The sequence below is a fragment of the Arachis ipaensis genome, chromosome B2, assembly GCF_059453495.1.
Source record: "Arachis ipaensis isolate K30076 ecotype BB chromosome B2, ASM5945349v1, whole genome shotgun sequence".
NCBI lineage: Eukaryota > Viridiplantae > Streptophyta > Magnoliopsida > Fabales > Fabaceae > Arachis > Arachis ipaensis.
The window spans coordinates 14,167,592-14,195,202 of record NC_142437.1 but is presented as its reverse complement, the minus strand read 5'-3'; the positions used below and the strand labels follow the sequence as shown (position 1 = coordinate 14,195,202).

General features: G+C 31.1%; 1 protein-coding gene across 1 annotated transcript; it reads right to left on the bottom strand.

Annotated features, from left to right (window-relative positions):
* Positions 1 to 5,301: 5,301 nt before the first annotated feature.
* LOC107624902 (uncharacterized) lies at positions 5,302 to 9,105 on the bottom strand. Its single transcript, XM_016327389.3, has 4 exons — positions 8,761 to 9,105; positions 7,308 to 8,666; positions 6,947 to 7,139; positions 5,302 to 6,298 (listed from the first exon to the last, which is right to left on the bottom strand). Exons 1-4 carry the CDS (start codon positions 8,905 to 8,907, stop codon positions 5,709 to 5,711), a joined length of 2,289 nt encoding a protein of 762 aa, XP_016182875.1. The 5' UTR covers positions 8,908 to 9,105; the 3' UTR covers positions 5,302 to 5,708.
* Between the last annotated feature and the right edge of the window lie 18,506 nt (positions 9,106 to 27,611).

Below are 27,611 nucleotides of genomic sequence, written 5' to 3'. Positions count from 1 at the left end.
CATCACCGCTTCTGTGCGTGGCACCTGTGGTAAAACTTTCAGAAACAATGGAAGGACACACACTTGAAGAGCTTGCTTTGAAAATTTGTTAGAGCAATGACTGTTCAGAAATTCAATGGGCATATGCAGTCAATAAAAAGGGTGAATAAGAAGGTGTGTGTATTTAGACAAGTTTTCTAGGTAGGCATGGACCAGGGCTCACTAGAAGAACTTTTCAAAGGTTGACAATGTGTGTAACAACATGTGTAAGGTGTTTAATGCTGCTACCAAACCATACATATGCAAACCCATCTTGACTTTACTGGAGGAGGTTAGGAGGTATGCCATGACTAGTATGGCAAGGAACAAATTGAAACTCTCTAGCCATGTTGAACACTTACCTCCGATTCAACAAAGTAGACTTGCGAAGGAGAGGTATCACAGCAGGTATCATACACCAATATGGTCTGGAGATGTGGTTGAGGTCATGTTTGAAGTGCATGGTGAACCACATAACGTGGTGGTTGATTTGGGAAACCAAACATGTAGCTGTAGGTCTTGGTAGTTATCAGGAAAGTAATATTTTGTTTTTTTTTTTTTTGTGTATTGCACGGTAACATACCTATCCTAAATACTTAATTACTCAATTTTATTGTTTGTTAGGGTTACCTTGTCATCATGTAATAGCTGCAATTTCAGTCATGAATAGTAGGCCCGAGAATTATGTCCATGCATGGCTAACAATGGGATCATACAACGAGATTTATGAGTACCATATCAACCCAATAAGAGGTCAAGAGTTGTGGGAAACCTCACAATACCTCTATTGCTTATCACCTGTAAGGAGCAAGCCCTGCGGAAGGCCATCACATTATGCAAGAAAAAAATATGCACATGAGGCACCTGTTCGGGGGAGCCAAGAGCGCACTACAAGAAAATTGAAGAGAAAATATAGCAAATTCACATGTGGGACATGTGGAGATGTTGGTCACACAACAAGGAGTTGTAAAATAGCAAAAAAATAAAAGGCTGATGAGCTAACAACTGCTGAAGATGCTGCAAATAAAAGTGATGCTGGTGCTAAAAGTAAGGAAGGTGAGGTTGTTAGTGCAGAAGGTAAGGCTGGTGCTGAAGGAGGACAAACTGAAATTCAAATAGAAGTTGCTGCTGAGAGGGGTTAAGGAGCTGAAAGAGAACCTGCAACTCAGGTAATAATAATTATAAAAACATTAATCAAAATTAGAGTTTGAGTTAATCAATTTGGATTGTCTTGTGGAACGGATTAATCTTTAGAAACAAATCCATTTTCTTGTTCCTTGAGAGGATGTGTTTTTTGTTTAATGTTATGATTCTGGACAGTGTCATCATTCATATAATGACACTTTTTATTATCACAAGTCTTTCATCATTATTATTATTAGCATTACGGATGTTATTATTGTTATTGCTATTACAGGCTGCAAAGACTACAAAGAATGTCAAGAAAGGGCTTCCGAGGACTAAAAGTAAGAAGCACAACAAACTCCCTATCAAGAGGACAACTGCATCCACTGATGCTACTATTGCGGCTGCTCCACATCCAACTGAGATTTTAAGAGAGACTGTTCAGGGAGCTAGTGCAGTAACTTCTGAAAAATTGGCCTCCTTCTTGAAGTTTGTTCCAACTCCAGGATTCAACCCACTGAGAAAAAGTGTCTAGCTAGCACAATGTGTAGTCGTCTTTTGAGTTCATGCCGTTGTAGTTGAATGCTATGGTTAAACAATGTTATGTTTTTTGTAATGTAACTTTTGAAACATGTATGCATGGCCTTTGATGTTGTTATGGTCTATGATGTTTTGGGTTGTGATAGTATGTTATGCACAGTGTAATTTAGCTCAAACAATATTTGTTTCATTCTCCAAAAAATGTTATACTATGTTGAATTAAATTCATATTTAGCTTAGTTGCATGTTTTGATTTATCTCTTTTTTGTTTAATTGATCACAATTTTAGCAGAACAAATGCAACATCAAGAGTTGAACTCATGCAAAATTAGTATTTCATTTCATTGCATCTTCATCAAGACATTACATACCACTTAAGAAATTTAAAATTTTATAACATAATCATCATTTATTGACTATAAACCCTAACAAGCTAATACCTAAACACACACAAAAAGTAACTACAAAAGCCAGCAGCACCATTGTCATTATCTTTAAGGTCTTAACATCACTCTCCAAATTTGCCATCCTCCAATTGAACTCAAGCAAAACTTCTTGTGGAATGGATGTTACACAAACTGGTTCTTCACATCCATCAGCCCAGCAGAAGAAATTACAATCCATACTGTAAAGTAAAAAACGCAGATGAATCCAAACTAAAAGTGAAACCATCATAATATTTTCTTCAGAGCCATAACCTTACCTCATAGTTTGGACAATCAAAAAATGGTCTACTAGGATTCTCCACCGTCGTTGAGTATTTCATCACTGTCTGAAGCCCGCAATTGCAGAAAATGGCATTCTTACCTCTCCTATTGCACATTCCTTTGCTGCCATAAGGTCTTTCTACAGAGTTGTTCCTACTTGAGCTACTTTGGCTTCTCTCCCCACTACCCATCATCACTCACGCAGACAAGAAAACAAGACGAACTGGAAGATAGCGGAGAGGTCGAAAAAGAGAAGAAGACAGCAGAGAGGTCGAAGAAGAGAAGATACTAATTTGGAGATTAGGGCTTTATAATTGAAAATGGAGTAATTTAGGTATTAATAAGCGATTCCAGATACCAAATTGAATCAAATTCAAGCTTGGTACACATCAACATACAGTTAGAATGCCCACATGGCACGCTCCACATTATCAACGTTTTGACGGCACTTATACGAAGGACTAACGGAGATGCACTTTTTCGAATTTTGGTCATTTTTAAAAGTTAAGGACTAAATTGAGAACTTGTTGGTGACTTCCTGTTGAGAAAAGGGGAAAATTTTATCCTTACTCTAGCCATAATTAATGCAAATTTTGTTTTATAATAAGAGTAGATACTCAAATTTGTCCATATTCATTTTTTAAATTGGTCCTCGAATGATTTTTTTAATCAAATTCGTCTTTCAATGATTTAAAGTTAGTCATATTAGTCCTTCCATTACTGATTGCGTCAAAATTTGCTAAATGACACGTTAATTGATACCACACTGACCACATCACACATCTAAGAGCCCTAATTGATTGCTAATATAATAAGTTTATAAAATTAGGTCAAATCAATCCCAAATTGAAGGGGATCTTAAGGCATTGTAATTCCTCAATTTAGAGTTGATTTGATCTAACTTCATAAACTTATCATGTTAGTAGCCAATTAAAACTATCAGGTGTACGTTGTGATGCCACTTAATGTGTCATATCAACAAATTCTAATGCCACCAACAACGAAAGTAACAAAAAGACTACTATTACCAACTTAAAATCTTTGCAGAATGAACTTGATTAAAAAATCTTTCAAGGACCAATTTGAAAAATGAGTGATCGTTCAGGAATGAATTTGACCATTTACTCATAATAAAAAATTTGATTACGCTATATCATATTTTTAAAAACTTTTCTTTTGTTCGTGTATACTCCCTTATTTATTTTTTCTCACAGTATCTCTCAATTCAGCAAGTCAAGGACTAGTCCTTGACAAATCAGAACTCTACTTAAGGGTTTGTTACTGGCTAATGAATTGTTATATACACAAAATAAGATTCGAATCCCAACACTTACTTAAACGAACTAGTCAGTTAAGTACTAGACCAACCCAATTTGACTTTATTTATTTATTTTTAATGTATCAAAAAAAATCAATATATTTACACATAAAATAAGACTAAACTACCAAAATTGATCATGAAAGATTATGATACTAACAAATCTAACCATAAAAGAATTAAAACTAACTTATAACCATGAAAGATAAACTCTAATAGACAAAACTAATCAAACTCTAAAAAATTATAAAAAAAATTTCCAAAATACCCCTCAAACCTAACCAGCCACAAAACTAACCTTAATCAAACCTTCACCTCTGATCCGTCTACTGCTACCACCACAGCATCCCAACCTGACCATATAGCCTCCATATCAATGTTATGTCTCTCACTCATCGCTACCCCACTCCAACCCAACCCCAACCTCAACCAACCCCAAAAATTAATATGATTTTCTCATATTGCTTTTCTTTATCTATGTGCTATCTCTCTACACTCTTCACTTTTTACACCCCAAAAATAAATATTTTCCAATCTTAACCCTAATTAATCATTATTTTCACTTTTTCTTTTCATGATGTTGCAATTTCTCTAACCACCAATTTTTCTCCTCTCCAATCTTCTACCACCAATCTCTAATTCTCCCTTTGCAATAGTGGGCGGAGTTGTTTGTGATTCTCTCATTCGAGAGTTTCGACCACAGAAATTTGCTACAAATCTGAGTTTGCAGTTTCGCCTCCTCCACGTTCTTTTCCGAATTGCATCGATTATTGAAGTGCAACGTCAGAAAATGTTCCTATCTATTCAGATTACTCTAATTTATATTTGATTTTTAATTGCAGTGAAATTTGAATTCGCAAAAATTTTAAATGCATAAAGGAATTTTGCAATGAAGTTCAAGATTTTGCATTAATTTTTGCCAACATAAAAGAATTTCAGAAGTGTTCGTGCTCTCAGCCTCAGTTTTGTGGGTTCAATTTGATCGATCTTAATTCTAGTAATTTACAAGTGGAGGACAAAAATAAAAAAAAAAATAGAGCTTTAGATTTGTGATAATAAAAAAGAGTTTTGAAAATTGGACAAAATAGAATTAAAATTTGAAATTGGTTAGATTGAATTAGAGAAAAAATTTGATAAAATTTTATAATATTTTTAAAGTTTATATAATTTTATCTACTATAATCTACCTTTTATAATTACAAGTTAATTTTAATTTTTTTTATAACTAACTATGTCAATGTTATATTCTTTTATAGTCAGTATTAGTATTTTAGTCCATAAAATAAAGGGGACAGCGATTTATCGTCGGTTATTGTTTAAAACATTAAATCTTAAAAGGAGATGAAAATGTTGCTGCTCTAGCTGAGTGTATTTTTCGAGTTGTACAATCAAATTGTTCTGTCCCTTTTAAAACGGGAACCTCAAAGTCCCAGAAAGCTGCAAGCTACTCCATAATTATAATCTGTAGGACCTCCTGTTTGCCAATGACCAGGATTAGGAAAAACAACATATTCAAACTTACTAGTTAAAAATTGGTAAAACCACAAGATTAAGGAAAGAAAATTATATTCTGGTCTATAGTAGTTCACTAGGTAACAAAAATGATTAAGCAATGTTATTGTCCTCTGCCACTTCATTATGCAACTTTTTCCATTTTCATTCTTCTAATCCGTCCACGGCAGCATTTAATTACAACAATCCAATGCTTCTGTGCTACACATCAGACTAGAAAAGAAAGAAAAAGAAGAAAAAACAAAGAACATTCTCCCTGAGATTATCTTAAATTTCATATTTAAACCTCACTAATTCGGTCATTAACAAATTAAAAAAATAATTACGAAAAAAGCAAGCGCGCAAAATTTTAAACAAAGCGTGCGACTCCTTTTCTTTTCCTTTTCTCGTCTTTTTTTTTTCTCTTTCTTTTTTTTTTTTTCCTTTTTTTTTCCGGCTGTTATGTTTATATTTGGTCCTTTTCCATGCATCATTGTTTGACTGAAAAATCAAAAGACGAGCTTCCTACGAAGCGCAAAAACTCTGTTACGTTGGGAGGAAGCACACGTGGCTAACTCTCGTATGGTCTCGCCAATCAGGTCCTTGAACACGAGCCGTTCGATGTCCAGCACCATATCTCCAATCTCCACCGTCCATTCCCCCCAACCCTCAACATCCTCCGCCATGTCCTTCCTCAAAACCCCGCATATAACCTCAAACATGTCCTTCTCCGACCACTCCTCCTCCTCCTCCCTATCTCCTCGTATTCTCCTAAACTCGGACCATACCCTCTGCCTCTCATCGCCACCGAACGCCGCCTTCCATGGCGGAAGCCGACGATGCCGGGACAAGATATCACGGACCGTGTCGAACACTAACCGCCTCTGAATTGTTGAGGCCTTTGAGGTGTCTTTTCCCTTTAGAATCTGCTGCTTCTCTAATAAAGCGAAAACGTCGCCGTTCTCGAGTAGGTAAGTGCATGCCTTCAGGATTTCTGACACGTAAGAGAAGTCGTTGTCCTCTGTTGCATCCTCCGACTTGGCTTCGCTGCTGCAAAATGCCGCACTCCACATATCATCTTCCGACTCCGCCGCTTGATCTGTAATAACAAATTTAAACAGTTTTAGAAGTTAATCAACTAATGAAAGGATTTAATTGAGTGATTAATTAGTTAATTAGGAACAATATTGCTGGTTTTTTTTTGTTTTGTTTTTTGTGGAACGTTGAGCTCCGTAGAGTAGAGTGTTCACTATTCAGGCCAGGAGGGAGTTCGGTCCCACGTGAGTGTGTACCGTGTACGAGTGGAAAGTAGCATGCACCGTAGTATTTGTGCTAAAAGTGAATGAACCAACCGAGTACTGCCACGTTAGTAGCACTCATGTGAAATGATTGGTCCACGTAGGCAGAGAACAAATCATCCACTGTTCTTGAATTAGCATCTCTGAATCAAAACTTGGTCAATTTTATAGCATGTTTTGTTTTCCACCTAATTGTACTTGTTGCAATCGGGAATGGGAAGCACGAGGATAACAGAGATAGGTATGGGTGCTTAAAAACGACGCATAAGCATGTGTTCATTTAGCATAGGTCCCCAACTTTGGCTATGAAAAAATACGTCATGGCTAGACCTCTAGACACCAAAGATTAAACAAATTAACCTATTACGTAACCCAAATTAACAAAGTAATGGCTGTATCAAGTTATATGAATCACATGAAGACACTACTACTAAAGTTGTTACACTAACCTTTGTAATCAATGCAGCGTTTTGTGATTGGGGAAGGTAAACACCACTCGTCCCTGTAGAAGGACGAGTCAAGAACCGATACGGGACTGGGTTGCAACTCGTTCGAGGCCGTCATTTCCGCTATGCTGTTCAGCAACTTGTCACACCTGTCCAGTAAATTCCTCCCTTCTTTGTACTCTTCCAATCTGTACCTCTACACTCCCAAAAAAGTAATTAAAATTAAAAATAATTAATTACAAGAGAAAACCGAAATCATTATTGTCATTGACGAACAGTAATTTTCTTTAGTTAAAGTAGAAAACTATTGTAATATGTAAATGAATAATTGATTTTCATTAACAGTAAATTATAGTTATTTTACCTCTGTGTCTGTATGCGAGGAAGTGCTGAAGCTACTCTCTGAAACTGTGGAAGATTCATCCTCTGCCACAGTCAACACCTTCTCGTCCTTCTGATCAATCGGTTTTCTCATTCTCGGAGAATGAACCGGTGTGGTTCTTCTCGAGTTTACTCTCGGCGACTGAACCGGAGACACCTTTCTCGAATCAAACCCGTCGTTATAATACACTCTACTGTGGTGATGATTCTCCGCCGCGTTCGGCGCTACATTCCTCCGGTTCGGACTCCTGCAAACCGGCGGCGATCTCGCGTTTCTACTTCTCCGGTCAACCTCCGGCTGACGTTCGTTCCGGCGAGCCCTCGGACTAGACCGGACGCTTGAATTCGGAGGAGACTGGCTACCAGTTCTTCCGGTTCGGTTGGATCGAACCGGTTTAATCACAACAATAGGAGAATCGTTCTTCGTTCTTCCGCCATCTAGAACGAAGTTCATGTGATTGTGATTGTGATTATAGTTGTTGTTACCGTTACTCCGATTTGCGTGATTCTTCGAATGCAAGAGTCCTTTAAGCTGCAAAGCCTCCAAGATATGTTTCAGAGTTTCTAGATCCTTCGAAGGCTCGTCGATTCCTCGCATCCTCAGCCTCCTCTCGATCTCGCCGTAGATCGAAACGCTGCGTTTCGGTACCTCAGGAAAGAAATCCGCGGAGTCAAAGAAGCTCTTCTTCTGCACCATCGTAACCACTCCCCTGTTCCTTGCATTGTTGTTATAGTTCTTCTCTCCCTTCGCGTTGTTGTTGTTCCGTGCACCCTGCTCCACCGGATCTGAACCTGCATTGTTGTTCAGACCCTCGGAAACAATCCCCTGCGGTTGAGTGTACTGTTGCCGTTGCTGCACCTGCTTGAGGTTCAGCTGAAAACCGTTGCTGTTAGCGGCGTCGAAGAATCGGTTGAGATCTCTGGAGGCTCTGGACTCGGAAGCGGATCTTCGGAGCTCAGGTTTCTTATTGGGCCCTGAATCCGAGTCTGGACCCGGTAAGGACTCCAGGCCCATGAGCCTCGCGACGACGCTGGTGGAACGGCGCTGTAACTGTATCTCTGAAGACAGTTTCTCGCCTCGGTCGTCTGGATTGAGGTTCGGGGAGAGGCTAAGGCTCGGGGAGCTGGTTCGGGTCCTGCTGTCCAATGAGAGCCTCGGAGCCTCCCTTGAGAACTTCCACGTGGACCTCGTCCCTTCCTTGAATTCTAGAACCGGCAGAGTAGTAACCGTCGAAACTGTGTGCTCTCTCGCTGGACTCTGTTTCACGCGCTCCGGTGATGGCGTTGCTGGACGCGCCGGTGAAGCCACGTGGTTCTCCGGCTCTGGCGAGGAATCCGGTTGCTGATAAAAAAATGTACATTTTGAAATATGAGTTAAAATGAGGAAGAAAAAGTAACGGAAAAATTTTTTTATCCAGGTTTGGTGAGTTACTTACCGGAGGAGGGAGGCGTTTGGCGGAGGAGATGCGTTTTCCGGCGAGAATCTGGTGGCGGTCGAAGATGTTAAGGAAGCCAGCCATGCACCCCATTTGCTTGTGAATGTGCTTGTCCAGGTTCTGTTCTCTCACTATGGTACTCGTCATTTTGCTCTCTATTTTTTCTTCTGCTTGGATCTTCTTGCTTTCGCTCACTATCACACTTTTTTTATGGTGATATGTTAATGTCAGGCCTTCGTATTCTTCCACATCCTTGTTCACTCTCTTTTTCTCTCTGCTTTCTCTCTCACTCTATGCTTTCTCTCGTTCCTTCACTCTCTATCTCTATTGTGAGAGAGCTCTTTTATCTCTGAGACTCCCGCTTTTCTGGTCTTTAAAAGGGTGTTGAATGGAGGGGTGACTGAAATGACGTTTAGTTCCCTTACTTTTTGTGGAATGTCTAATGTGTCCTAAACCTAAATCATTTTCGCTCTTGAATTTTCTTAACGAGATTGCTTTATAACTTTTTACTATATAAACTCTTGTATCATCTGTCTATATCATAATGAGTATTGGGAGGCCATTTCTAACATTTGAATTAAACTTATATTTATTGTTATTCTATATATTTAAATTTATATTTTTATGCGTGTATTTAATTATATATTATCACACCAGTAAAAATAATTACAATGCTAAATTAATAGACATGTTGGTTTATATTAATACAATGATGTAGAAAATTGTATAATTACAATTCTTTGAAACACTAGCTAAAGGTTTCAAGTAACTATATTGGATATTTGAATTGAAAAGTGATTTTAATAGTGAAATGTGAGTATGTTAGCCAATGAATGTTTATAATAGTGGTAAGCATTAAGCATAGTGAAGCAGAGGAAGGAGGGCACGGAAAACCGCGCGAGCGCATTTGGACAGTTTGCAAATGCGGTTGGGGGAGTCGAGGCCTTTTAGGCTTTTACTGTTACGCCCTGGCAGCATAGCCACCGTGGGCAATGCTCTCTGGCTCTCTGTCAGATTCCAACTCCTCTGGTTTTTGTGCCTTCACCCTCAGCTCTCATCTTTCTTTCCCTTTGAACAATGGCAAAAAACAGAAATAAGACAAGGAAGAAAATAATTTACGTGAATAAGTCAAAACGAAAATTGCTTTATGAATCCACCAATGTACGTTTATATGTAGTTCGAACCAGTTTGGTTCGAACTCCATTTTGGTTCGAATTATACACAAACACACGCACACACTAATTCGAACCAGCTTAGTTCGAATTACAAACAAACACACGTACACACTAATTCGAATTACACACACTAATCCTATCACGGTGTTTGTGTGTAATTCGAAACAAGCTGGTTCGAATTAGTGTGTGCGTGTGGTTGTGTATAATTCGAACCAAACTGGTTCAAATTATGTAGAAATGAAGTTCCAACCAAGCTGTTTCGAACTACATATAAACATGCATTGGTGGATTCATGAAGCAGTTTTTATTTTGGCTTATTCACGTTAATTATTTTTTTCGTTGGCTTATTTCTATTTTTTGCCCTTTGAACAATTCAAACCAACTCCGATCACCCCCATACAAACATAACAATTTTCGAGCCCTTCCATTCAGTGGATACCATTCACCACGTCAGCAATTTCGACTAATTTTTTTTTATATTGATTAAATATATGTGTAATACATTGTTATTGGAAGATTGGGTGTTTTTCTTTGATATGGTATTTTTTTATTGGTATTTGTTCAAATCGAAGGGCCTGATTTATTTATTTAAAAAAAAATAAACTACAAATTAGAAGGTTCGATTTGTATTTTTTTTTTTTAAATAAAAATTGGACGGTCCGATTTTAACATTAAAAATTTTTTTATTTTCGAAAACACAAATCGGACTGTCCGATTTGTGATTGTTTGTTTGAAGGCGCGTTTGCAACGTTGGTCGTGGCCGTTGCAACAGAAGCTGGGCATGTTGGTCGGGCGCGTTGCAATAGAAAGCTGGGCGCGTTGCAAGATCATTCCATCGACGAAATTCGGCCAAAGCACACATGCTGGCCGTCCACACCTGGACAAGTGCCCGTGCAGGCCTGGTCTATGCCTCGGCCGGGAATCTCCGCGGTCCAGTCGCGGTCATTGCCCAGTCTCTGTCTCACGGGCCTAGGCCTGCCTCGAAAATCTCCACCTTCTCCTAGGAACTAGTTATGGACACTCTTCTCTCTCTCACACAATAAAAAAAAATCGCGCAAAATATCTCCACCAAATCCTCCATTTTTTCGTGTTTTAGGATTTTATTTTGCTACATATAATTGTTCATATTGTTTTTTTTATTATTTTAAATTTTGAAAGAAATTATATTATTGTATAAAAAATTTTATGTTCAAAATGTCTAAAATTCAATCTTTGATCAATTCTAAAAATAAAAAAAATAACATACAATAAAAAAATTTATGCAAAAATCAAATAAAAAAAAACTTTTATTTAAAAAAATTATTAAAAATATAACTACTTATATAATCTTTTTCTATTGACTTAAATTTTTTAAAAAAAAATTAGTTTTATGAGATAGCTAAAGAATATTCTTTTCTTTTATTATTTCTTTAGTTCTAAATTTAAAATTTAAATAGGATGAGATTGCATGTTGAGGTGGCAGGGAAGATATCATACTTCTACTAAGACAAGCTCCCATGCGATAAGGAACATAATACGCAAAAGTTTCATCATATTTAATTATAAAAAGAATAATCATAAAAGTTTCATCACATTCTATTCTTTCGGTATTTCTAATGCAAATGCCATTTGGTTGATTGGAGTTTAAGGAGAGGCCATACATACAATGCCACCCTTAGAGATGTAATACATCTCTCTCTTTATCGGTTTAAATTTTTTTATAAATAATTTTATAATATTATATCCAAATTTTTATGATAAAAAATCTAAAATTTTGTTTTTATTATCCAAAAACAAAAATTTAGCATATTAGACAAACTAAAAAAAGATATACAATCACACTTTAAAAATATAACTATTAATGTATTTTACGATAAATTATTTCATAACATATTCATAAAAACTCATATATGTCATGTAATAATGATGGTTAACATTTGTTACCATACAATTTTGTTATTTATTTAAAAAAAACTTTGTTAATAATTATCCTTCAAATATTTATTAAGAATAGTATAAAATCAAAATAAAGATAAAATATAAATATATATTTATTAACATATTAAATGCACTAAAAAAATTTGAATTTTATATTTTTTATTCTTTTAAATAACGAATTATATGTACAAACCTTAACAAAAAAAAAATCTTATTTATATTTAGCTTTTACTCGTGAAAATATCATCAAAATAAACCAATGCTAAATTTCAAGTGGGAAAAACATGTTAATTAACATGCATCAGTTACACTAAACATGCACATATACTTGGAAATCTATCTGTGGGAAGTAGGGAACGGCTTGGTAAGTAAATGAATATTGTTTAAGAGTGTTAATTGATTTTTAATTTATAGGGTAGCGCATTTATAAAAAAAAAAAAATAATTTATTTTATATATAAAATTATCCCTCATTTTTCTCCCTTCATGTGACCATAAATTAAATTGCAAAAGAGACAATCTTATAATAACCACTCGCATTGGATCAGATGAAATCATAGAAGCATATTAATATTCCAACTGGTCACCCAATTTTGCATAGTAGTTGTAGTGCTCCCCGAACTTATGACAACAGCTATGAAAAATTTTAAAATTAAATATATAGCTGAATTAATTATTAAAGACAAGACCGTGATAGGATTGCATGCCTAGTACTAGTTGCAAAAATGATGGTGACAAATGTATATTTGTGGTAATATTTGAATCTAAATTTTTTGTCCAAGATTAGATACTTTATTTCTAATTCTTAGTTTTTATTACGTGAAAGTGAATTTTTAGATTTTTCCGTAAAAAAATTATAATACAATATCTATATTATAATTTATAAGTCTAACATTTTGAGTTCAAGTATTATGTTAAAAAGGGGGAGGGGGAGAGGGAAAAAAAAAACATAATAATAAGAAGAATAATTAATTGCGCATGAATGATTTGGATGGCTTGGGACACCCCCATTGAATGAAGTTAGGAAATGGGAGAGGGATCGAATTAAAAACAAGTCAAGTCGGTTGAATTATTATTTCACTGCTGTCCTCTCTTCATCACAATTATTAACTGTTGCCTATTCATAACAATTGATCCAGCAGTTACAGCTAGAAAGTGATAGTTCTTGAACAAATAATCACTCTTTTTTTCTGAAAAAAAAAAAAAAAAAAAAAAAACCTCCTTCTTCAAATTAATGTTTCTACTTCTCTTAATTAAGGCATGTTCTTCTGTCTCTCTCTCTATGATTTCACCTAAAACAGCACATTCTAATATATCTTCTAAAGACATATATTAAAGTTACAAATTAAAAAAAATATATATAAAATATAAAAATTCAATTTTTAATGTAATTATCATGCATTTATTTAAAAAATTTAAAAATTTCTATTAATAATAATATTAATATATGTTCTAAGAATACATATTAACTAAACTCTTTTAATTATAATCTTGTCCATTATACAAACATGTTAATTTTTCAATAATAATTAATGTATTCATAACACAACCTTTTTCTTCATAGAGCTTTAAAATTTCGACTTTATGAATAAAATTGTTCTAATACTCAATTACATTCATTTCTCTTTATCTATCTGAAACCCCAACTAAGTTCACATAAATTCACTTTCATGATTATCTTATCTTGTGGCTAGATCCTAACTTAAGAAGAAAAAAACCGCTACATATATATACACATCAATTTGAATTGAATGGCCGTAGTTAAAGTGCAATATTGCTAGCTCAACTCAACTCCTACAGTAATTGTATAATTAAGCATGAAAGTAAAGAGTTATAAATTTGTTTGTTATTATTTCAGGGTACCAATTATGATCATATCTATCTAACCCGTGCATGATATTATTTTAGTAGGGATGATTTCCACTGTTACTTTAATTAGTCACTTAATATCTTGTTGGTAGATCTGTTGTATAAACTATATATCCATGCAATATTACCTTTTTCTTTAATCAATAATAATTAAGATGTTTGCATTATGTAACCTATGAATAAATAATTATAACCTATTTGCTTGAATTTTCAATGCATGACAATTGTTATGGTCTTGTTCTCAAATTGGTCCAAAGTTATGGCCTCCCAAAAAAAAATTCTTTTTTGAAAATATGTCGGTCTATAAAAGATATAATTTGGATCATATATACAAAAGATTCTAAGTATATTTTTTATGAATTTATCCACTTCCTTCTCAAATTTCTCTTTTAAATGTAATAAATAAAGGATTTAACACATACAGTATATTTACTAACTTAAGCATCATAATCAACGAGACCCACCACAATATATATATATATATATATATATATATATATATATATATATTTTCCATTATTTATCATCACCTTTAAACAACAATATAATTTTATTTTCACGTAATAATATCAAATGGGGTTATATATATAACCAGTTTAATTATAATTTAAGTCAAATTAATGAATTAGTTCACTTTATCTTCTCTGAATTCATGCATGTAATCCAAGAGAAATTCAGAACGTTACATATATCAGCAAAAAATAATAAGCAGCAAGCCAGCAATTAATTAACTTGTTATACTCCTGCCTGTGTTTCTTGTTTCTTGATGGCTAGATCAAAATGGGTAACGGGTCAAGAAGTTTCCTTAAAAAAGAAAAGATTTTGTTATAGAAATTAGGTACTTATTTCGGTACTGTAATTAATATATATATATTGGTACGATAAAAAAAATAAACAAGTAAAAAATCGCTACATAAATTATGTCTCCTTAGTCATCATTTATTATTTATTTATTTATTTTTTAAATTGTATCAATATAAATGCCAAAATATTCTTATAAATAATTTTAAATAGACGTATATATCCTAATGATTATTTTGTTAAAAGACTAAATAATCTTTTTTTATTGTTCTAACCAAAATATCTTTTTGCAATAAAAAAAATCAAATCCTAATATAATAATCTCCCAAAAAAAAAAAAGATAATTAAACTAAATTTCCAGAAAATAAATGAGAAACCCAGCATCACCGTTATTCGTAGTAGTAATGAAATTAACCCTATTTTAATCTTTATAGCAACCCAACAACAAAGCATAAATCAAATTCAAACCCCATGTCCAAGCACCCCAAATAACCCCATTTTGAAAAATAAAATTTTTGATAATAAAAAAAATTTTAAAAAAATAACCAAAATTTATTTTATTTAATATACGTTAATTATTATTAAAATTAATTAATACTAAATAAGATAAATTTAAATCTTTTTATCTCTCTAACATTATTGTTTCAAAAAATCTATTTTTTTTTATACAGCAATTTAGATTCAAAACTTAATCACATAGCTTTTCCATCCATTTAGTGAGGGTCCGTCTTACCCTCCGTTTAAACTTAGACTTAATTTGGTAAAATCTTTTTGAAAAGGTGTTTATATTTTTCAAAAACACAAATATTTCATTTTGTATTTGTTAAATTAAAAAGTTGATATATTTATGCTTGCGGCTTTTAAAAACTAGGGTGCCTTTGAAAGCAGTTAAGGAAACCTTTTTAAAAGTTGGCTTGTACTTGTCAAACTTAAAAAATTTAATAAAATTTTATTTATTAATTAATATTTAAATTTAATTTTTATATGAATGTCTATTATAGTATTTTTAAATTTTAAAAATTATTTTATTAAATATACTTATTGTTGTCTGTACATATTAAAAATTATTTTTAATTTAATTTATCAAATATAAATACTATCATTTTTAAAAGTTAAAATTTTACAAAACCAAATCTTAATCACATATTCATATATGTGGAAGATATGGGTAAAGAAAATGAACAAATTTTTAATTTGTTTCTGAAAATTTAGTTTTGTTTTTCGTTTTTCTTTTAATTATTAAATTAAGATCTGATTTTTATTTTTTATTATAAAATAATATTTTGATCATATCAATAAAAAGAGTTATTTGGTCTTTAATAAAAATAACTATAAAGATATATATGACTATTTAAAATTATTTATAAGAATATTTTGGTATATATATATTTTAATATACTAGTTTTTAAAAATAACTATTAAATAATGATTAAAAAATATAATTTACGTGACAATTTTTTATTCGTTTATTTTCTTTATCGTATCCACACATATAAATTAATCATAGTACCGAAACAAATACCTAAAAATGATTGGATTGGATGCTTGTTTTGGAAAGGGCAAATTTTGGTACATGAATACTTGTGATTTGTAATATAAGCTTATGCAACTCGAGATACTACTAATGAGTTTGAATATTTAATTTGGGATTGTGCATTTTGTGCTTGATGTCAAATGTTTCTGTTTACGATATATATTATGATAAACAAAGTTAGGAAACGATTTGGATATTTTCAATTAGAGAAAGATGTTACTATCACAAATTTCTTGCATTATTATACTCATCAAATTAAATTTATAGTGCTACGTTTGACTACGAGAATAGAATGAAATAAGATATTAAAAAATATAAAAATTAATATTTTATATTTTATTTTATGATAAATTAAATATAAAAAATAAATTATTAAAATTTAGGTTATTATTATTTCTTTTCATACAAAAATTTTTAAAAAATATAATTATAAAAAATTAATAAAAATAAATTATATTTTTTTGTTAATATCTATATTCATATTTTATTTATCAAACATAATTAAATGTTGTCCTGTTATATATATATATCCAGAACTTGCTTTATTAATTATTAGTCCTCTCATTTCATTATTTACCCTATTAATTATCTTCACATTTTAAGGTATTTTTATTTATTTCATCAATGTTTTAATTTGTTTCATTTAGAAATTCACACTTTATCACCTTTTAAACGTAATTCAATTTAAATCTTTTAAATTCCTTAATGGAGCCTCTTCTCTACCAAATCCGTACGTACGCCGTAGTTTAGACTTTATTAGACTTTAGTATGATTAAAGTAGGAAACCATGATGCACTAAGGTACTAATTAATCAATTATGATATTTGAATATTTTATATCTTATAGGTGTTGGACACTCATAAATTAACCAGAAGAAATAGAATTAAAAAAAAGAGACAAATAACACAAATTCAAAATTCAAATTTCATTTTTTAAACTTAATTCCCTGAAAGGAAGTATAATCTTGTAATAAAAAAAAACCTAATACTTTTAGCTAACAAAATTAAAAATTAATTAATACGAATTCAAAATAATATTTTTATTAATTAAAAAAAATTCATAGTGATAACATAAACTACTATATAATATAGTATAGTAATATAATTATTTAACAATAACAAATGCGTTGAAGCTGCCATATCCCATGTGAATTGTCTTACTAGTCTCTTTATTCTGATTGATCCATGTGACCTTATTTTTCTCTCTCTGAGTACAATATTAATAATCCTATATATCTAAATTATTCAAAGCTTTACTCTAAGTGGTTACATTTCTAGTCTAGTGACATAAATAATGTATGCTCTGTGTGAAATTAAAGCATGCACGCCAATCCCTTTTTTTTTTTGTTATACTTCACTTTTTCTTTTTCTTTTTTTTCCCATTAAATCTTTTATTGAAATCACATGCATTTGATCAGAAACTGATGCATATAATCCTTTTTTCATTTTCACCTATCACAAAACAGAAACCTCATATCCCTATATGGCTTCATGAATTGTGATCTGACTTTAGATATAAACAGATGCAAAACATTGTAGTCACAGACTCACAGTTTTGTTATAAATGATGCACATTATTCTCTAACATGTAACACTGTTTTTCATTGCTGAACTCATTATCATATATAGACTCATGCGTGATAGTTATTAATAAAGGAGCTGCAACTTATAAGCTTAGGCATATATAGAGCAATACTAAATTAATTCACTCAATAATAATAATAATAATAATAATAATAATAATAATAATAATAATAATAATAATAGAAGTACTAAGTTAGGGTCATACTTGCTAATAACTAGTGTCATTTTAAATAGTTAACATCTAAACTGGTCTAAAAAAATTTAAATGACATATTTTAGTTTTTAATAAATTTTTGTTCTCTAAAAATTTTTAATAATGGATTCCTCTATTATTTTAAACAGGATTAATGATATTTTTTGGATCTAATTGTTTTATATGATACAATTTATTAGGAATTTTTTTATTCAACAAACATATTAAAAATTGAATGAATACCTAAATTCGTACTTAAAGGATTTCAGATCGGATATTTGGTCTATAACAAATTTTTATTCTCTAAAAATTTTCGAAAATTACTTTCGTAAAATAAATTAGTTATTTTGTTACTTTCAATCAAATTTTTAATATGTGTATCAGATAAATAAGTGCTCAATAAATTTTATTATAAAATAATTAGGTCTAAAATATATCACTATAAGACAAATAAATTCCTATTTAAAACGACGGAGGAACTAATTTGTTCGATAAGAGTAATTCGAATTAAAATTTGTTGAAAATTAAAATATTTGATCTGAAATTCACTCGGATTAATTTGAGTGTTTATTCTTAAAAATTTGACTAAAAATGACACACGGACTAGTATGTTTAATAAGAGTAATTATTCTTAAAGAATTTTAGAGAACAAAAATTTATTGAGAATTAAAATGTTCAATCTAAAATTCATTATATATGAACACCAATTTAAACATCCCGAATTTAAATTATTATATATTGTAATTATTTTTTATTTTTTAATGGGATTAATATATGAAAAATATAAATTATTTATATTTTGAATTTATACAAATTTTCATTTTAAAATCCTAACCAATGCAATTTTTTTTTGTTTTCTCGTGGTATCCACTAATTCAACAAACCAATGACTAATCTGTCGCGAATTCCAACTCCATTTAAAGGTATGTTGCTAGCTAATAATACTGTAGACACAAATCAAAACTCAACACTTACTTAAATAGACAAATGAATTGACCTCTCAACCTAATCAAATTAGTTACCTAATAACTAATACACCTAAACCTAATAATTAACATTATAATCCTTACATTTAAGTGAAGATATATAGTAGAAAAATCTTTTGCGGTCCCCATCTTCCTCCATTTTCCCATGCCATGGTTATATGAAAATGGCAAGAAAGCTCAGTTCCCAATCCTGAAAATTTTCATCTGTTTTGTCACCGACCCTATCTCTGTATACATTCCTTAGTATCCTAAGTCCTAACACGGCTTACACTGCATCACGCATTCCTTTCTAATCTATAAAAACTTTTATTTATACAAATTTATTATTATCAATTTATTTAGCTATAAAGTATTGCAGTAATTAATCATAAATCCAGCATTTAATTAAAACCTTGTTATGTACCACAAATATAATGACCTATAACTCCTAACAATGCTATGAAATTATATAATAGTGTTGCCATATATAGGTTTACATGATGATATCTCTACTCGAATTTAATTCGATCTATTCTAATTAAATTCAAAGTCTGGTATTTCATAATAACTAAGGTACTAGCTAGGAAGATTTTATAAAGAGTTAAAGACAATAGAAGAATCCATGCAAAAGAAGGAAAAGAAAAAGTACTAATAAGAAGTTATCATCTTAGGAAGCAGAAACTAATGTTTGAAATATGGTCAATTGTGCATGCTAATAAATAAACAATTAATTTAATTTTAATCTACTATTAGTGTGAAAAAATTTTACAATCACATCTAAAATATTTTATATTATTAGTATAGCAAAATTAAACTTATAAAAATTATATATCAATATTGAATATATAACTAAGTGAATAAATGTCCAAGATTTATTTAAGCAAAAATATAATTTAATAATATAATTACTTTGATGAAAAAATAAAAATTATTTAATACATCTAAAAAAATATCAATAATATTCTTATAAAACATGTTTGGTTCTCCTCTCCAAATCAATATGGAGATGATTGCAATATTTGCAGTTGTTTCATGTATATATATCTTTTGCAATTTATTTATTTATTTTAAATTGTATCTCAGCATAATCGAAACTGCCACCATAAGCACAATAATTTAAACCCATAATTGGCATAAAAATATAAAATATATATTGCAGAAATTAGTTGATTGGCAGGAATGGATATTGGAATATGCTAAATCAATGATGAAGGAGAGATGGGATTCTGATTCCTCATTGTATCTAGGGTTCAGCACATATATTGTTGGACCACTTCGAAGACTGGTATTCCTCACATGGATTCTCTGTGTCTTTAATTAATTTTATTATATATGTTATCTATTTAATAATTTATTTTAATTTAATTTAGTTTGTATACATGTTTGGCCAATATTATTCTTTCTGTATTAATTAATTTTATTTAGTATTTTTGAGTATCTTTTAAGCCAGGCACTGTCACCATATATTTGTTTTTGCCATTTGGTGCCCAATTAACAAGGCACGGTTCCTTCTTCTTACTTATAATTAAACCAATAACTATGGCTGTCAATATATAAATATATATGGAGTCTAAAAACTTTATTTCATGAAATTTGTTGTTTAACTTCTTTTGTTGTGAAATTATATTATTCCTTTAATTTTTATAATACTACACTACAAGAAAAATACTAAATATCGTCGGATTTAGTGTTGGATGTTAGCGGCGGATTTGGTAATGAATTCGTTAGATAAAAAAATTATCGACGGATTAGATTTTCCGACGGTAAATCCGTCGGTAATATTTGGAGAAAAAAACAAGAAAAATTGGCGTCGAATTACCTGAAATTTACCGTTGAATTTATACGCTGATAAAGCTCAATTAATGGAACGTTGCGTTTTAGTCATACGCAATGCATTACCGTCAGATTTATCCGCCGATAAATCCGACGGTAAACCTTATCTAAATTCAAAATCCGCGCTCCCCTCACTTTCGAGAACATTTTTCTCTCCCCCGTTCTCCTCTCTATTCTCTCTCCCCTGCAACTATTTCTGACAGCCTCTCCGGCCACCTTCCGCCAGTGCTGCCCACCTCTATTCTCTTCTAAAGTCTGCGTTAAGTCACCTGTATCGTGTTTCGTTGCCTCAAACGGAATTGCTCTCTCTGTCTCTGCCACCGTTGAAAGAGCTGCTGCTGCCGCTCCCTTTGTCGCCGGAGTTGTGTTTCTCCTTTGTCGTCCAGGTAGGTTGCCATCATCCCTCTCCCTATTCTATCTTGTTTTTATTTTTTAATAATAAATCTTAACCCCCTTTTGCCCTAACCCCTTTTTGCCATCTCCGACGGTGCGTCCCCTTTCTCTCCCAGAGCTTGAAGCTTCAGTTCCTCTATCTACCATTCTGCGAGGTCTGCCGTCGCCTTGTCGTCGTCTTCTGTCTCTCGTCTACCATCGCTTTCAGTCTCTGTTAGTTATTCTTCTTGTTACTGATTCTTCTTATTAATTGTTATGTTGTTGTTGAATAAATGTTCAGTTCTTGTAGTTATTAAATTTATTTGCTGTCATTGTTCTTGATTACTTTAATTTTTTTCTAATAATTGTTCAGTTCTCGTAGTTATTGATGTTATGATTTTGATTTATTAGTGATTGTTGCTATTGCTATCATTGTTCTTGTTGATTTGTTAACTTTTTTGCTAATAATTATTATATTCTTGCTAATAATTCTTTTGCTAATTTTTTGTTAGGTGTTATTAAATTTTTGGTTATGTAATTATTAAATTTATTTGCCTAACTGTTATTGTTCTTATTGTCTACTTATTGTTCTAGCTTATATTTATTTTCATACTAATTGCTGCTTACTTATTAATCTTGTTTGGATATTTCTTTTGTTATTTGACTTGTGTGGACTTGGATGAGATTATATAACACTTTGGTTGATGTAAAATTTTTAATTTGGATGAGATTTTAAGGTTTATATTATAATATAATTATATTTTGTGTATTTATTTATATTTTATTATAATTCGGTTATTCTGATTGAACTACAGTTGAACTTTTGATCTAGTGAATTAGTAGCTAGGTTGAATAATCATTCATTCTTTTAATATGACGCTAATAAATTGTGTCCGCTAAAATAATAAGATGTCGTTGTGGCATTTCTTGAAATTTTTTTATGGCGAGCTGATGAGGTGTGATGCAAAACCTTACTAAAATAATTATTGTTTTAACGTTCAAATAAATAATGCTTGTTTATTATGAAATGTGAAGGTATCTCTGATGTAAGTCACTAATTTAAGTCATACACACTTATAAATGCAATTTTGATTTTTCTAAGGTAGAATGAAAATGAATTAGTAATAATTTTTTGATATTTTTGACAATTTGCTGAAAAGATTTCAAGCTTCATTTTGATGTATAATTTTTTATTGCTAGTTATGATAATTTTTCTAATAGAATGCTTAGTGATAGAAACATAACATGACCTAGAAGTTGATGTAATATAATTGTTTTTGGTATATACGAGTTATGCTTTTTTTTATTGTAGACTTGCAGTTCATATGGTATAATAGGATTTTACAATATATTTTTAGATCGAATGCTTAAATTCATATTTTCAAATATGAAGTAAATTATTTATCTTTGGTCCATTGTAAATTTTAAGTAAATCATTTATCTATGTTTTTAAATATATGCTCTCTTTCGATTTTTTATTTGATTTTGTTCACTTTCTGTAATTAAACTTGTTTGTGAACTTTTAACTGAAAATTATACAAATTATTATAAGAAATTATAAAACTTTAAATGTTGTTAGTCTAAAAATTATTAAATTTAAATATTTAAAATTATATATTAAATTTTTAAATAAATTTTTTAAAAATTAAAATTAAAATTTACTGTTAGATTTATCGTCGGTTAAATCCACCAGTAACTATTAATTTAATTATTAATAATAATAAACAATATATTACTATCAGATTTACTGAAAAAAATCCGACAGTAACAAGCTCTAGAATTTTGCAATTAAAATTTTATATCCATTGGTAATTAACGATAGATGAAAAAATCTGTCAATAAATAATTACTGACCATGTTTATATCGTCGGATTTAATCTGCCGTTAAATCTGACGATAAATTGGATACCAACGAATTTTTTAATAAATTCGCCAATAAATCTAACAGATAATCTTTTATATATATATATTTGGTCAAATTATATATATTACTGTTATCTTTATATTTGTCAAATTTAATTCTATCAATAAGACATTAATTAAATTATGTTGATTAGATTACTATTATATCTTTGTAATAGCCATCACTTGCAATTTTAATGACCAAATTTAGGGCATAAACTACTACATATATATTATGGTGAGAGAAGATAACACTTTTTTAATTATGATGATTTATAGATAAAATTTTACGTGCAATTATTTTTACAAGAAGTTGATAATTAAAAATTATTAAATAATAATTTATTTAAATATATTAAATTATTTAATAATTTTTAATTATTATTTTTATATGAAGATAATTGTAGATAAATTTTTGTTTAATTTATATCCTTCTACTTATATGTACACCCTATAAAGGATAAGCATTTTTCATTATTTTTTCAATTATTACTAATTTACTATTAAGTATACAACCGCTCTACATAGCTAATACAATTTATTACTTTTCGCTGATAATTATTTAATAATATTTAAAAGTATGGTGTTAGACTACTAAATTAAAAATGTTAGATTACTGACTAAAATTCACAAGTATATTTTTTATAATTAATAATTATACTAAAAAAAGTTAAACTTTTCTCTTAAGTATATATTGAAAAATTCACAAGTATAATTTTTATAGTTAATAATTATACTAAAAAAAGTTTTCAGTGATAATATCATACCAATATTTTTTTTAATGAATGTACATGTGTAAGAGGGGATATTATTCATTGCATGAAATTTCTTGTGTGTGGTTAATTAGAAGAAATGTTTCCCTTAGCTTAGCTTACTTATATATTATCATCTCTTCAGTATATTCTTTTTGAAAAAAAAGATAGTAAGTTATATTTCGTTAATTATTGAAAAATAAAATATAAGAATGTCTAAAAATAAAATAGCATAATAAAAAGTGAGGATTATCTAAAATAATATATTAAAGTTATTCATTCAATGATACATGATTAAAAACTAAGAAGAATCTAAAAAAAGATCGAAAGAATAATAATTTGAATTGAATAAAACTAAAAGTTTTTCTCGTGGAGACGGCGAGCTAAGACGGAGGTTTTCTGGATTTCACAGAGCAATTTGATGGAGCTTGTAAGAATGGCTGACGACATTGAAGTAGAATCTTCAAAGACTAACTGGTTGCGAGCTTTCAACAGTGCCAGCAAATGATGGCAAGCAATTAAGGATTATTTCAGTCAACATTCTTTAACGGGTTAAGAATCTCCGTTGCTGCAGTCTGCTATGTCCAAAAATCATAAAAATTCTGAGGGAGGAGACAGTCATGAAAGTAACTCTAAGACCATAATTCTTTAATTCTAGAGCAGTGAAGCAAACAATGAGTGCCTGTTTCTGTTGCTTCATGACACCAAGAGCATATTGGTGATACAGATGGAAAGCGGCGGTGAATTTGAGTAAGCACCGAAAGGCGGCTATGGAGAGCTTTCCAAATGAAGAGTTTAATTTTGTGAGGCAAGTTCAACTTGCCTAGTTCAATCCATATCTTTTTCTGTTGCATATGGTTGGGGAAAAGCTCAAGAAGTGAGTGGGGAAAAAAATAGCCAAATTTGTAATAACTTCAAGCAATATCATAATGTTTAGATTTGTTCAAATTTCATTGCAATTTGTCACTACTTCAATAAATTTTAACTGACAAAATCATGTCTGCAATGTCTTGAAAAATAATTCTTGAATGAGACTCTGATTCCAATTCTTGTTTTTAGTTATTAAGTTTTTAACTGTTGAAACTAAATTAGAAATAGCCTGTCTATTTGGCATTTCAGAAATCATTAAAGGATATGGAGGAGGCAGCCAAGGATCCTCAAAAGTTTGAATATTCTTTCTAGTATTCACAGTCCAGTTAAGATCTTTTTCAACAATCTTTCGGCCTTCCAGTATGCTCTTCCATCCCCATGAAGGTAAGAGTCCAGTTTCTACAGTTATAGCATTACTATTTCTAAAGTACTTACCTCTTAGGATTTTGGATAATAGAGAAGTAGGGTGTGTTACAAGTCACCAAAACTGTTTTTTTAATAGTGCTAGATTTTGAACTCTAATATCTTTAAATTCAATGCCTCCTTCTATTCTTGGACGAGTCATAGTGTCCCAGGCTCCTAACTGATCCAAGTTATCCGCCTTTCAAAACTTTTTTGCCCCCGCCAGAATTGAGAAAGTAGAGAGTAGGTTTTCAAAATTAAATCATCAGGTAACTTGCAGCAAGACAATGTATAAATAGAAATAGCTTCACCCATAGCCTTAAACAATACCTGTCTACCACCCGAAGATAGAAGACCGCACTTCCGTCCTTGGATTCTCTTCCAAATCTTCTCTTTGATCATACTGAAAGAAGTCATTTTAGATTTAGAGATTGTAGAAGACAAACCAAGATATCTTTTCTGAGCTCCCAATGTGATCAATATTCATAGAGTTAACTAGTTGTGTTCGTGTAGTAGAGGGAGCCGGGTGTTGTGACTAAAAATTACAGCAGACTTATTAAGATTCATCCTCTGACCACTGATATTTTCATAAGAACTCAGGATTATCCTTTTAGAATAAGATGGAATCATCATCTAATAGGAGGTGGTTGACCTTAGGACATCACCTGTGTACCTGAATACTTTGAATTAGTTTGTTTTTTCAACCTTGTGTAGCAAGAAGGAGAGACCTTCTAAACGAAAAAGAAAAAGATAGGGAGATAGATGATCTCCTTATCGGATACTTCAATTTGGTTTGAAGAAACCATAGGGTTATCCTTCCATAATGACATGATAAGAAACTGTTGTCACTAATTCTCGAATCCACATAATTCACCGGGAGTCAAAACCAAACTTCTCCAATATAAATTAAAGAAAGTGTCATTCCACAATATCATACGTCTTATTCATATCCAATTTTAGTGCCACTTTAGTTTCGAATCCTCATTTTTGTTCTTTAAGTAATGGATGCACTCATGAGCAATTAGGATATTATCAAAAATTAATCTGTCTTTAATAAAAGCACTCTGTATAGGGCTAATTAGTCTATTCATCATACCTTGCAGTTTATGCATAAGTGCTTTAGAGATAATGTTATAAAATACTGAAGATGGGCTTATTGGTCTTACCTAAGTCATATCTTTAGCATCAGAAATCTTAGAAATAAGACAAATCTGAGTGTAGTTAAAATACTTCAAAATTTTGCCCCCTAAAAAGAAGCTCTTAATTGCTCGAAACACATCACCACTAAGAATGTTCCAAAATTTTTAAAAGAACTTTTCTATTGTGCCATCATATTTTTGAGCACTTTGGGGATGAATGCTAAATGTAGCACGTTTCACTTCTTCTATAGTCACTAGTCTTTAAAGCCTACGGTTCATGGGAACTGTAATTAAGTTCAAAGTCAGTAAACAAAGGTTCAAGGTTCTCATGACAAGTAGAGGAGAAGATGCCTTTGAAATATGATATTCAGCTACATAAGCAATTCCAGCATTAGAAGTACCCACTTTACCATTACTACCATTTAGTTGCAAAATTTTGCTCCTTCCGGTTCAATTTCTAAATTTCTGATGACAGAAAGCCGTGTTCTGATCACCAGATTTGAGCCATTTGATTCTAGATTTATCTTTCCAATAGGATTTCTCATTTTGCAATGCTTTCTCAAGGCTTTCTTCTAGTTTTGAAATCATTTCACCTCCATGAATTCCTGCTAAATGGAGTTCTTCTGATTCAATCGGTAGTGAATCAATCTCCACTTTTAAATTAGAATTGTTTTTTTTTTCTGCCATTTGACAATCTTATGCCGACAATGTTCTATTTTTTAAGTTAGGATATACATGGTTGAATCATTAATATGTTCGTGCCAAGCTTCACTAACAATATGTCTTATTTCATTATTGAAACACTATCTTTCTTAAAATTTGAATCACCATTTAGATCTCTCAATTCTTGGGTTAAATTCTAAGAGAAGAGAGGAATGATTCAACCCTAATTCTGAGAGTCTAAGAACCAATGCATTGAGAAAGAATTGCGACCAATCAACTCCTACCAGAAATCGATCCAGTGTCTCTTGTACTAACTCATCACCACTCCGTTTATTCAACCAAGTGAATGGTCTTCCAATCATACCAATATCAATCAAAGAATTATTATCAATAAAAATATTAAAAGTCTCAATAGAAGAGAGAGATTTTATACTCCCATTTTTTTTTTCCAATTAATTAGAAATGACATTAAAATCACCCATTAAAACAACTTTATCATAGATTGAATGATCGATGTTAATTCAATAAATTGAGACATTCTATGTTAATCATTTGAACTGAGATAAATACCTAAAATACCACATGGATAGTTAGAATCGACTGTCAAAACTAATATCGATGAAGAATCCACCATGCTGTAAAATCTGAACAGTACAACTATTTTTTCATGCCATTATCAAACCCTCAAATAACCTATTCAGATCCACAATAAATCATTTTTTAAAACTACAAGACCTTAATTTTTTTTTTAACTTGTCGAAATTAATTTTTTATTTCACAAATAAAACAAATTTTAAGAATGTAAAATTTACAAATTTCTTTAAAATTATGAATTGTCAGGCATCTTCTCAAACTTAACATAAGCAAAATATATAAGCCATG

What these genes read in the sequence shown, in the direction of transcription:
- LOC107624902 (XM_016327389.3), bottom strand. Translation starts at nt 8,907, where the DNA reads ATGACGAGTACCATAGTGAGAGAACAGAACCTGGACAAGCACATTCAC. An exon ending in CCAAACGCCTCCCTCCTCCG is followed by an intron (nt 8,667 to 8,760) that starts GTAAGTAACTCA and finishes TTTTTTTATCAG; the next exon opens with CAACCGGATTCCTCGCCAGA. An exon ending in ACGCTGCATTGATTACAAAG is followed by an intron (nt 6,299 to 6,946) that starts GTTAGTGTAACA and finishes TTGTTATTACAG; the next exon opens with ATCAAGCGGCGGAGTCGGAA.